General features: G+C 40.6%; 1 protein-coding gene across 1 annotated transcript in view; it reads left to right on the top strand.

The window, feature by feature from the left end:
• Positions 1 to 12,570, top strand: part of MED1 (mediator complex subunit 1) — a 34,891-nt gene that overhangs the window by 14,035 nt on the left and 8,286 nt on the right. Inside the window, exons 8-14 of the mRNA XM_020799257.3 lie at positions 1,735 to 1,809; positions 3,819 to 3,892; positions 5,883 to 5,972; positions 6,678 to 6,789; positions 7,800 to 7,924; positions 9,581 to 9,699; positions 10,307 to 10,508. Coding sequence (XP_020654916.3) covers positions 1,735 to 1,809; positions 3,819 to 3,892; positions 5,883 to 5,972; positions 6,678 to 6,789; positions 7,800 to 7,924; positions 9,581 to 9,699; positions 10,307 to 10,508 — 797 coding nt within the window. The remainder of the gene's footprint in view (positions 1 to 1,734; positions 1,810 to 3,818; positions 3,893 to 5,882; positions 5,973 to 6,677; positions 6,790 to 7,799; positions 7,925 to 9,580; positions 9,700 to 10,306; positions 10,509 to 12,570) is intronic.

The raw sequence follows: 12,570 nt of genomic DNA, 5'->3' as shown, positions 1-12,570 counted from the left end.
ATAGTGATGAAGATTTTGCGATCGCAAAAACGATCGCATTGCAATGTTTTAAATGGGCAAAAATCGCTTTGCAATGATCAGTACCCTATTTCGCTTACCGATCATCGCAAAGCGATGATTTTTTAACAGCTGATTGGCGGTTCCAAAATGGCCGCCAGGTTAAAAAAATGGCCACCCTCTGTTTTCTGGGACGGATTTCTCGCTTACCGGGCAACGGAAATGGCCGCCATATGGAGGATTTTCGTTTAAAGGTGAGTCTGAAGCCCATAGGAACACATTGAAGGGGTTTCAATGCATTCCTATGGGCTTTTTAAAATCGCATAGTGACGAAATCGCTTTGCAGCGATTTTTGCTGCACCGATTATCGTTGCTATGCCAGGCACCACTGTATTTAGTTTTGTAAGTGATGGTATGTCCTATTAATGATCCATCATTCTGGAGAAGCTGACAACTGAAGCAATTACCATTGATACTGAAAATAGCGATAGACAAGGCAGGGTTGTGTGAGGAAGGTGTTGACTTGAGCCACTTCACTCACATGGAAAGGTGTGGTTTCAGCAGGTGGTTTAGGCCGTCTAATGGCTGGTTGATCTAGTTCTGCCATTGGCGCTGCTCTTTCCAAAGTCATATCTATAAATCCGAAGATCCTTTTCATAGTTCTATAGTTCTTGGTTCCCATATTGTAGGATGATGAGAAATTGCATCAAGGGGATGCCTTCTGAATCCAACAAAGCCATGTCCTCTTGTCTGCAGGACCCTGGGGTAAGAAATGATGACTTTCCAAATGGTGTGTCTTCAACATCCACCTGTCTTTTTTTGAATTTTAAAGAGGAAGGCTAGAAGACCCTCTCCCAACATATGTAAAACTGAACCCTCCTTTTATTACCATCCCATTCTCTCTTCTTAATTGCTTTTAAAACTCAAAAGATAGATGAAGGAGGCATCATTCAGGCAGCCATCACGTCTCACTCTGGACCTTCTACACTAGAAGGCAAGTCTTTGCTAGATTCAAAAGATCCACTATTAGCAGTCCTTGCCTGCTGGCCCTAGAGGTGTACACACCTTGGGGATCAATAGCTGTAAATAGAGATGGGGGTATTTGTATTCATATACATATATCTCCACGTAACTGGAGTTGAGGGTCCAGCCCCTGTGGCCGGACCGTCCACTCACACTGCTGCTGCTGCTGGCCCTGCTCATCCTTCCAGTTGCTCCCGAGTGCCATTCTCTTCCTGGTCATCTAGCCACTCCTGGCAGAGGGAAGGAGTATGAGTCCCTCTGCAAGGCTGCTGAGTGGCTAGCTAAGCGGCACTCTGGAGCAATTGGAAAGAGAGGGGCAGATGCCAGATGTGTGAGTGGATGGTCTGGCCCCAGGGGGCAAACCCTCATTAACTCTAGCTGTGCAGAGATATTCGTATATGAATACAAATACAGTACCGCCACCTCTAGCTGTAAATCAAGAAAGAGACCTTCCGGAAAGCAGTGCAAGTGTTGATTAAATCTGTGGCATGTCAGCAATCTTGATTATCTGTTCCTGAGATAACGAATGACCACTGCCAGTCAGATAGTCCTCAGATTAACCATGCAATAATTTCCCTATATATTCAGAAGTAACACTCATTGGGTTCAGTGGGACTTATTTACAGATAAGTGTACAGGATTGCAACCTTAGAGGAAGGCATGTTTTTTTTTTTTTGTATCAATTTTAAGGAAGATTTCCAATTCTCCTTTCAGCAAACTGAAAACTAAAATGTACTTGGCTCTTCAGTCCTTGGAGCTTGATCTTTCAAAGATGGCAGGAATGTACTGGTAAGAGCACTGTTTTACACCAAGCCCAGCATTTACCTTCCCCCCCCCCCCTTGATGTAATAAACAGCAACCCTATCCAGGAATGGAAAATTGCATCTGGAAGGAGATGAATGTGAAGCCCATTTAAACCATGGATTCACTAGACATCCAGGGGGAGGGACAACATTTTTTATCTCAGTGGCACAGTATGCAAGCATGACTGATTTAATGAACAAAGCAGGGTTTTGTAGGAATGAATGGGTCAAATATTACAAAACTCCTTGCACCTAAAACATTCTCTAAAAAAGAACACTCTAAAAAGAGAGACTGTTCATAGAGAAGCCTGGGTATTAAATAAGTGTGCAAATAAATAAAAAAATGTGAGGTTCAAAGGGTAGCATTCATTTATAGTCCAGAATCTTGAAACTCGGCTTTTGAAAGCCTAAGGAAGACAGGTGGAACTGGAATTGATAGCTACCAGATTAAAGATTAGTTCTCTGCCTAGTATTACACTTTGGTAGCCAACATGGCTTTCATAACCAAAATAAGGGAGAAAATGTGATAGAATTAAGAACTGAATATTGTCTCACCTTCTACACTAACAAGATTTATTTGGCCTATTTCATCCAATGCAATTTCTCTGCCAAAATACTAGAGGCGGTAAAAGCTTATGTCAGAAAGAGGTATGAATCTTGAAGATGATGAAACTCTTCATTGTTTTTGCTGTAACAAGCATGCTCTGCTCTAGAAAAATAAAAACATGTTGCTTTTGCAAATCTACCTCCAAATCCTGTACAGTGGTGCCTTGACTTACAAACTTAATCCATAATGGAATGGTGTTCGTAAGTCAAAATGTTCGTAAGTCAAAGCAGCATTTCCTATAGGAATGAACTGAAACCTGATTAATCTGTTCTGGCTGTTTTTTTGTTCTTATGTCAAGGTACTGTAAATCAAAGCATCCATTCCCATAGGAACTAATGCAAAACCAGTTAATCCGTCTTCTACCACTAGGGAGAGAAATTTTTTTTAACCTAAGATGATTTAGGTTTTAAAAAGGGCAGAAAAGGAGGGAGACAGAGAGAAGACAATGGGGGAGGGAGAGAGTTTGGAGTATAAAATGCTAAAGCAACACATTTTAAACCCACACATTCTACACCAGCACATTTTAAACCAAGCCAGCACAGACCCTTGCAAAAACTTTTTTGATTTGCAGGGGAAGCATGCATGAACCATTGCAAAAGCACAGAAAACAAATGGAACAGATTAGAAATGCAAAGAGAACAGAGCAAAAAGCATGCAAGACAAATTAAAAGGGGGGGGGAACCCCCAAAAGCAACCAAACCCCCAAGACCTATCGGAAATGGGGGGGATACAAAAAAAACCAAATTCCCCAAGACCCATAAGAAATGGGAAAAAACACTCCAAAAATGAACCAAACACCTCCATCGGAAATGGGGGGAACCAAAAAACAAACACTCTCCCCAAGACCCATCACAGCACGGAAACATAACCCCCCCAGCCGAAAATCACACTGCAAAAATGCCCAGAACAGTTTTAAAAAAGTATAAAGCAGCAGTTTACCTTAGCAGGCAGCCTCCTCAGATTACACACACTCTAACTGCCGGGTGAAAGAGCTACAAAGAAGCAGCCTCCTCGCCACCTACAGTTAACTATTTGAATTTCCCGCCCTTTTCCACTGCCTTTTTTCTGTTAGTAAGTCAGAGCTCCATTCGCAAATCAGAGCAAAATTTTGTGAACGGAGCTGTTCGTAACTCAAAATGTTCATAGGTCAAGGCATTCCTAAGTCAAGGCATCACTGTACATATGTAACTGGAAGTAAATCTAATTGAATTTACTAGGTCTGGCATAGAAAATATACAGTTTGGGTTATGCTGTTAGTGTCATAAACCTAGGGTTTCCATTTTAGCATGTAACTTGTCACATGTGAGATATAGTGGTCAATTGTTTTAGTGAAACAGATCATAATTCTGCACAGGATATTACAAGTTTCCAATTCTGTCTGCTTGTAGGCAAGCCACCAATGCAAGCCCATTGGACAAGATTCTGCATGGAAGTGTAGGTTACCTCACCCCAAGGAGTGGAGGTAAGAGACTATCTTTTCTCTAAATAAGAGAAACAGTGTGCATGCAGATCAGATATTTATGTGCTGCAATCCACCTCGTAGTAATTTCTGAAAAAGGCTTGAGAAACTGGGTGAGGCAAGACTACTCAAAATACATCTAGAAAGACCATATATATACTGGTTTGTTACACTGATCAATGTATGCAGTTCAGAGCCTAATGTGCTCTTAACAGAAAGAAAATACATCCCAGAAAGCCATCAGTGAAGAAGACAGCTCCAGGTAAAGTGAAGGTAGGGATGGCAATCTTTCTGCAGGTCTGGGGCCAGATGACTTCAAGAAAATTCTTTCCCAACCACAGATGTGGTCATCAGAAAAAATTAAAGTCATCCAACAAATATTCCCCCAAATGTATTGCATTTTAGTTACATGCTTACACCATCTGCTCCTGAATACATGTCTGGTAAATCAGTTATACCTCAGGTGATTCATAAATTATTAACTTTTTTGGAGCCGGTACTGAGGCATGACTTGTTAACTTTGCATGTTGAAAACCAGAACTCAGACTCCTTCTCACCTAAGACATTGATTTCATAATACTGAGTAAAGCACAAATCACTTCCCCATGGGAATGTTGCAAAGATGAAAAAAAAAAGATACAGATGCCACTATCAGCACATTGGAATAAGAGCACAATAACAAGGCAACAAAGATATCTGACCCAAATAATTAAGCGCTACATTTGGAAAAATTATGTGATTGACAACTTAGAGTGCCAAGTACAGTGGTGCCTCGACTTATGAACTTAATCTGTCCCAGAAGATGTTCATAAGTGGAAATGCTCGTAAGTCGAAGAACCATTTCCCATTGAAATGCACGGGAATGGGATTAATCCATTCCAGCATTTCAAAAAAAAAAAAAAAACATAATAAATCATAATAAAAATAAACAGAGCAAGTCCCATGCCAGGACTTCAATAAAACAAAAATTAAAAAAAACCAACAAAAAAAAATAAGCATTGGAGCAAGTCCCATGCTGGGACTGCAAAAAAAAAATCACCAAAAAAAACAACAACACAGAAACATAACCCCCCCAGCCCAAACCCACTCTCCAAAACCCACCCAGAACAGTTTTTTTAAAAAAGGAAAAAGCAGCACCTTACCAGTCCGAAGACTCCCAGGCTTTTGCCACCACTGCCGCGGCCAGGAGGCGAGCGGCCAGACCATCCTGGCCATGCTCAGCCTCCTGGGCTTCCACAGCCAAAGCAGTCCCCTGGCTCTGAATCACTTTGATCCCTTTCTCACTCTTCCTATGCCTCTAGGGATAGAAAGAAGGGGAATGCCCGACTAAAGCCATCGCCTAGCCCCACTGCCTTTACAAAGGCAGTGCAGCTGGGGGATCACTTTGATCCCTTCCCCCCTCGGTCCTTGGCGCTCCTCGCTACTCTCCGTGGGCCAAAGGCGGGAAATTCAAATTGTGGAGGGTGGTGAGGAGTGCCCAGGATTGACACGGCTGCCCCAGCGAGCAGCTGCTGGTGCTGGTTCCGAAGCTGGAGGCACCAGAGGTGGCATCACCCTGCTGAGGGCGGCGAGGAGCGTCAGTCCCGGCCTTGTTGGAGCCCACTGGGAGGTGAGCACCCGGCCATGCTCAGCCTCCTAGCTCTAGGCCACCATTTGAATTTCTTGCCCCTTTTCCCTGCCTATTTTTGTTCATATGTCGAAGCTCCACCCACAAGTCGAAGCAAAATTTTGCAGCCGGAGCTGTTCATAAGTCGAAATGTTCGTAAGTAATGGCGATCGTAAGTAAAGGCACCACTGTATGATTATTTGGAGGACGTACAGTAAAGAAAAAAAATCCACCCACCAGACTAAACTCTTTTCCTTCAAAACCCTTGCCTCCCTGCTTATATGTGAACCTAGCATTCAGCATAATTCTATACTTCATAATTCTATACAGGCAACAACTGTGCTCTTTCCACCTCTACTGTATTTCATTTTCTGTTTCTTCATCTAGGTCACTTGATGAATCTGAAGTATTATGTTTCACCCTCCAATATGATTGAAGATGGAACTGGAGCTCCTGTCATTCTAAATGAAGGCAATGGTATGTTCTGTTTGCAGAATACATCTAGCTGTACTTCAAGCTTCTAAAGCTGTGCCAGGAACATGTTGTCAATTGTTTTGAAGCCTTCCTGTGAGTCCCTGGCAAAAGATTCTTGATAGAAGTATGTCTTCTATAGCAATGTGATAGAGGAACACTTGGAAGGATCTGTTGCATATTCTCTTTTTAAAAGGTTTAAGTACTTCCCCTGAAAGACAATATGAAAGCATAACCATGCGCTTTCTCAAGCAGCCTCTCAGATAGAAGAATAGAATCAATTCCCTTCCTAGTTTGCAAGAGAACACAATACCCAGGTTTACTAAACTTCTGCTTCTCTATTTAATGCAGAGGAGAAAGGAAAACCCTGTCTTTTAAAAAATATGAACCAATTTTGACAGCTTTTTTTTTTGATGCATACTGTACTACTTTGATATCTGCCAGGATCAGAATGTGGGATGAGGGGTTGATTTTTCTCCCTGTATTAAGATGGGGAGGTGTAATTTGCATGGTATTCTTTACTGGATTCAGTGGGAGCTGCAGCTCATTTGAGGATATCAGCCTTTACTGCCACTGAATCAATTTCTCATAGTCTGTCCAGGGAGTAATACCAGTGAGCTATGCAGCATACTGTTTGTAACTCATTGCTCTGTAATGAATTTTAAAAAAAATTGCTGCTCAAAAGGTTTTGACTTGGTTGTTCTCTTTCAGTTCCTCGACACCTTGGTATGAATGTGTATGTTACAATTGAAGGAACATTGACTATGAACAAGCTTCCAATTGCCCCTTTGATTATGGGGTCTCATCCTGTGGACAACAAAGGGTAAAAAAACACCATTTATGTTTTCTGTTCCCATTTTGCCATTGCCATTGTAAAAGTAATTGCTCAACAATGTACATAACAGGTTTGTTCTCCATAGTTTTGAGGAAGTATTTAGGTGTATGGGTCAAAGTGCAGTGAAACAGACTGAGAAGTACGTTCTGTGCCAGGGAACATCCAGAAGCTACTTGTGGTAGTGGTGGTGGTGGTTGAGAACAATTTAGAAGTGACTTGTACCCAAGTTCTATCCTAAAATCAAAGAGACCCAAATGCAGATTATTTTGCTTAACAAATTGCTTTAAATAGGACTAAAATGCTTAGCTTTATCTAGGATCTGATATGAAAATTATTATTTGAATGTAGGATTTTTCAGAAAAAAAACTCTGTATCCTTATTTTCGATTTCAAATTTCAAGTTGTTGTTAAAAAGGATTGGATAATGATGAAAAGTTGGGAGACATGAGGCTTTTTTCAAAAATGAAAAGGGAGTATGATGCTGAAAAGTTTGGGAACCACTGAGTTAGAGTTTGCAATAGCAGGTTCCTAAGGCACAAAACAAATTCATAATCTACGTTCATTTATTTTTAAAATATGTACTTTATATTTCTACCCCAAAGAGTGTACATGCCAGTTCAAAATAGTAGAATAACATCATAAATACGTCAGTCAGATCTGGCTGAGGCTTGTTGAAATGCAAATCTCTTTACAGCCTTCCTGCAGTTAGAAAGAGACAGTGTGTAGCACATACTGTTCCAAAGCCCAGTTTCATCCAACCATACATTTAATTTGCAGTGATCAGAACACAAGGAGTAAGGCCTCTGTAAGGAAGAAGGTTTGTGTGGAAGACAGAACTCTCCCCAAGCTCTGAATTCAGCCCCTTTAAGGAGTAAAGCTGAAAAGCAGCACTTCTGATTGTTTGGGAAGCTCTGTTCTAGAATACTGAATGCATTTGTGTGACTACACGTTAATGCTAAGCACATTAAACACTGTTGTGAATAATCTCTTCTCTTTTAGGACTCCCTCCTTCTCTTCAATCACCAGTGCCAATAGTGTTGATTTGCCCGCCTGTTTTTTCCTGAAGTTCCCAAAGCCTATTCCAGTATCTCGGGGCTTCATTCAGAAACTTCAGAACTGCACAGGTCAGTCACAAGTTGAGAAAAGCTAACATTCTGCTAGTTTCAGTGAAGATTTTGTAGTTCCACAGCCTAACCCCAAGAGGGCAGCAGTCAGTGCATGTTTACATTCTTTTTTGGAGTGAGCAGAGTTCTTTAGCATTTCTGCAGCCTAGAGTTTAGAGCCAATATCAACTTCTAAGGACCTCCCCAAACCAACCCCTCCCACATTCAGCTGTTCCTCCTCCTTTGAAAGGACGACTTGGTCTTCTGAAGATTTACAAAGCAGATTTCTGGATTATGAAGCAAACATTCAGATATATGATACAGTCTAGGAGAATGCAAGGTCAAAGTAGGTTAAATAGTGTTTTATGTTAGTAAGGTAACATGGTTGGTTTTACACCTCACCCATCAATCTACCTTCTGGCCATCTAAAACTAATCTCTCTACTATGCTTTCAGTCTGTTTTCTTTCTCCTTGTGTTCAAAGAAGCTAAATCTCTAATCCCTTCAAGACCCTAATTTTATGTAAAGCAAACAGATACAGTACAAGAAAATTGAGTTTGTTTCACTGATGAAGAGAGAGTTATATCAGTATTCACACACAAAAAACTGTTTATAGCCTTTAGTACCTTGAGTATCTATTGTGCCTCTCCATCCACATTCTCACAAACACTCTAGAAGAACACTCTGCTAAAGTGCCTGTTAAGTGGATTGGAAAGGTAAATAGTTGGAACAGAGAAGGAGGTGCTTATTTTACTTTTGAACCCAAGTCTACACAGTGCAACAAACTGTCTGCAGGACCTCACGGGTTTGGAAGTTTGAGGTTTTGGTTAGGTCTACTATGTCAATAAAAACAATATATTATTTGACATATAGTTATAAAATGTTGTGCTGTATCTCAACATATATGGTTTTGAATACTCAATTGTAACAATTCTACAGTGTAGCTATGCTCTCCTATACCAAGAAAGTAAAAGAATTGCACTAGAAAATTGTTGTAACCCCCTCTGCTACAGATCTTGCCTTGTTCGTGTCAGAAGCACCACAGTACAATTAATAAATCTGGTAATTTTCACCCACTAATGGGTATCTGGGGTAGCTAACATTGAGTCTTCCATAGTACATGTTGACAGGCATAGGGTGCACTGACATAGGTGTGAAGTTGCTTATTCTCCACACTCACAAAAGACTGTGTTGGTGCAAACCCCTCATTTTCTTAGGTTCACTTTTGTTCTGTCAACTCCATAGCCTGTTAAGTGACTTCCAAGTAATCCAGCTTTGTGTGACTAAGACTCAACTTTCCTAGAGCTCCATCCAGTTTAAGAGATGTTTATTTCTTGCTTTCTACATCATAGTCCTGGCATTCAGTTTCTTCATGATTTACAGATGTTCTGAAAAACTGTTTCCTTGATTTTAACCTGGGGTAGTAGGTATGGTAGCAAAAGAGGGAATGCATATTTTCTATAGATGCATTTAGTATTTCACTATTTAGCTGCTACTTCTCTGTATGTCACTGGGTGCAGTGCCTACTAGGTAATTGTTTTCACCCATAAGGTTGTGCTTCAGACATTCAGAATGATTCTGCAGTTACAGATGTAAGATGTGGCAACAGTTATTTTTGTTTGTCACAAGATGACAGGATCTGGGTTGGTACTCATGGTTTTTCTCTCTCTGTCTGCAGGCATCCCGTTATTTGACTCCCCTCCGACATACGTCCCTTTATATGAACTCATCACTCAATTTGAGCTATCCAAGGAGGATGACTCTGCACCTTTAAACCACAGTATGCGCTTTTATGCTGTAAGTTAAACAAATTGAGAAATTAAACCATAAGACTCTCTGAGTCTATCTGTGTGCATATACAATTGTACATAGCTTTTCCAGTTATGATTAAAATGGATGGGATTTGACTATAGAAACACATGTTCTGTGGTGTACATCAGTGGTTCTTAACCTTTGTTACTCGGATGTTTTTGAACTGCAACTCCCAGAAACCCCAGCCAGCACAGTTGGTGGTGAAGGCTTCTGGGAGTTGCAGTCCACAACTCCTGAGTAACCCAAGGTTAAGAACCAGTGGTGTACATCATTACATTTGTGGTGGGCATGCATCCAACTTGGACTTTAAAGAGACTTTAAAGATACCCATTTTCCCTTCATAAGGGCAAGGTGAATGCACTCATACTTGTACTGGAATTAATGTGAGGAGTATTTGCTGAAGGAACTGTATATTATTAACAGTAAATGAGATCTGCCAAAAAGAAGAAATGTGGGGTATCATTATTTTTGTAGAGCAAACCTACATTATTTTTAAAAATGCACAAGTGGTTAAGTATACATCTACTGACTGTATAAGCATGCATGAATCTTCTTGCAGAGAATGTGAGACGGTATGTTTTTTTCACATCAGGCCCTGCCAGGACAGCAGCACTGCTACTTCCTCAACAAAGATGCCCCCTTGCCAGATGGGCGAAGTCTTCAAGGAACTCTCCTTAGCAAAATAGCTTTTCACCACCCTAGTCGAGTTCCTCTCATCCTCAATATGATCAGGCATCAGGTGGCCTATAACACACTGATAGGCAGCTGTGTCAAGCGAACAGTCTTGAAAGAAGGTGAGTTTTGTCCACAAGACACTTACTAGAGTGCTTTGAAAGACATTTGTCTCAATAATCTATGTTATAACTTGATATATACGGTTGCCGCCCAGAGTGGTAGAATATATCAGATGGGCAGGATATAAATCAAATAAATAAATATTGCCGGTGTGTTCATTCCAGAGAATGAAAGATGAAGAACAAATTCAGTAATGTGTTTATTTGGGCCACAGATCCATTAAGTTAGAAGGCTGCCTCTTAGAGAGACAGATGCTTTTCAGGCAAAATGGTTACTTACATGTATTTATGATTGTTCCGGGAACACTGAAATAAAGTTATAAATCTACCACTCTTCGAACATCAGCCTTTCTGCCAATTAAGAAGTATTTCCTATAAATACGTTGTGATACTGCTATAATTGCAAGAGTGGGAAATATGTGGCTCTTCAAATATTGAGGGATTCAGACTTTCCTCTCCCCCCCCCCCCCCCGAAATGCTGGTTTGCTGACTAGGGTTGATGAGTATTTCAATTGAATAACATTTGGATGCCCAGGCATTCCCCACACCTGTTTTAATACTAGATATTTTCCATTCCGTATATGCCTGCATTTGTTACCATAACTCATGAAAAACCATTATAAGCAGAGTTGTTAGGAATGTAGCTTGAACATTTAAGAACAGTGCATTATTTCAAATAAAAACAGGTAAAACTGGGTCACATTTTTATATATATAGACATGTATGTTCCACATTTTATCCCACACTTTCTTAATAGTATTTAATCCTCAGAGAAGTTGTGAAATAGGTAATACTGAGATAATGAACCACCTAATCCCATGATGTTTTTTTACTTTGAACTTGTGTTTTTCTGTTCAAAAGTCAATGGGAGGGGCCATCATACCACACCTTGATAAATGTGAAATATTTCTGCCTAAATGATACTAAGTTCAAAGCCAGAGTTAGAGCACATCCATAAACGTAAAGAATAAAAAGTGCCCTACATCTTCAGAAGAGGAATTACCAAAATCGAATAAGAATAAGGCTGGACACTTTATTCTGATCTCCATGGGATTATTGTTCTATTTGATAGTTACTAGATTGGTCAGGGTCAGTAAATGGAACAGAAGTGATGAAATTGAGAATTAATAAAAAATAAACAGCAATTTAAACTCAGCTTCTTAGATTTCTTTACATGATTCTCACCATCTGTTAAAGAAAAAGGTGTTTAGTGCATGTGCATACATATGTAACAAAGGCAACCTAATTAGTTGATTGAACTGAGTGTGTGCCCCACAGGGGGAACTGGGCAGATTCATGGGGAAGGCAGCAGGTGGGAACATGTATGTCTGTGTTCTATCTGGAAATCCCTGAGAAGCTGCTGGATGGCTGTAGATCTGTTTACTTAGGAATGTATTCTGTTCCCTTTTGTAAGAGCTCTTTATTATAATTAGAGATGGGGGTATTCATATACAAATATCCTCACACAGGTGGTGTTAACGAGGGTCCAGCCCCATGGGACCGCGTGGTCCACTCACCGATCTGCTGCAGACACAGATGGTGTGATTCTATGAATGGCACTGCAGCCCATGATCTGCTCGCTACTCCTGGCAGGAGGCAAGAGTTCAAACCTTGCCGCAAGGTCGAAGAGTGGCAAGTGGATCATGCGCTGCGGTGCCACTCGTAGAATCGCACCGTCTGCATCCGCAGTGGATCAGTGAGTTGACTGGCTGGACCCTCATTAATGCCACCTGTATGATGATATTTGTATTCATATATGAATACCCCATCTCTAATTATAGTACTTAGTGTATAGATAAATTGTGCTAACGATTCATCTGCTATTCAGCAGCACTTGTATATTGCCCAGATAGGGAATGACTTTAATCATATCAAATCCTGCTCACTTTTTACTACCATGGGCTGAGTGATTTAAGGCTGAGCTTCCCAAAATACAACATGCATATGCCAAGAGAGGCAATATTCTTACCAACTATTTTTTTCTCCAAGTCCAGCTTTTTCTACATAGCTGAGCTGCAAAAATTATTATGGTGGCTTTGATGTCCTTGAATTTAGCAGGGAC

This window comes from Pogona vitticeps, chromosome 6, assembly GCF_051106095.1.
Source record: "Pogona vitticeps strain Pit_001003342236 chromosome 6, PviZW2.1, whole genome shotgun sequence".
In the NCBI taxonomy this organism is placed as follows: Eukaryota; Metazoa; Chordata; class Lepidosauria; order Squamata; family Agamidae; genus Pogona; species Pogona vitticeps.
This window is presented reverse-complemented; position numbering and strand designations above follow the sequence as displayed.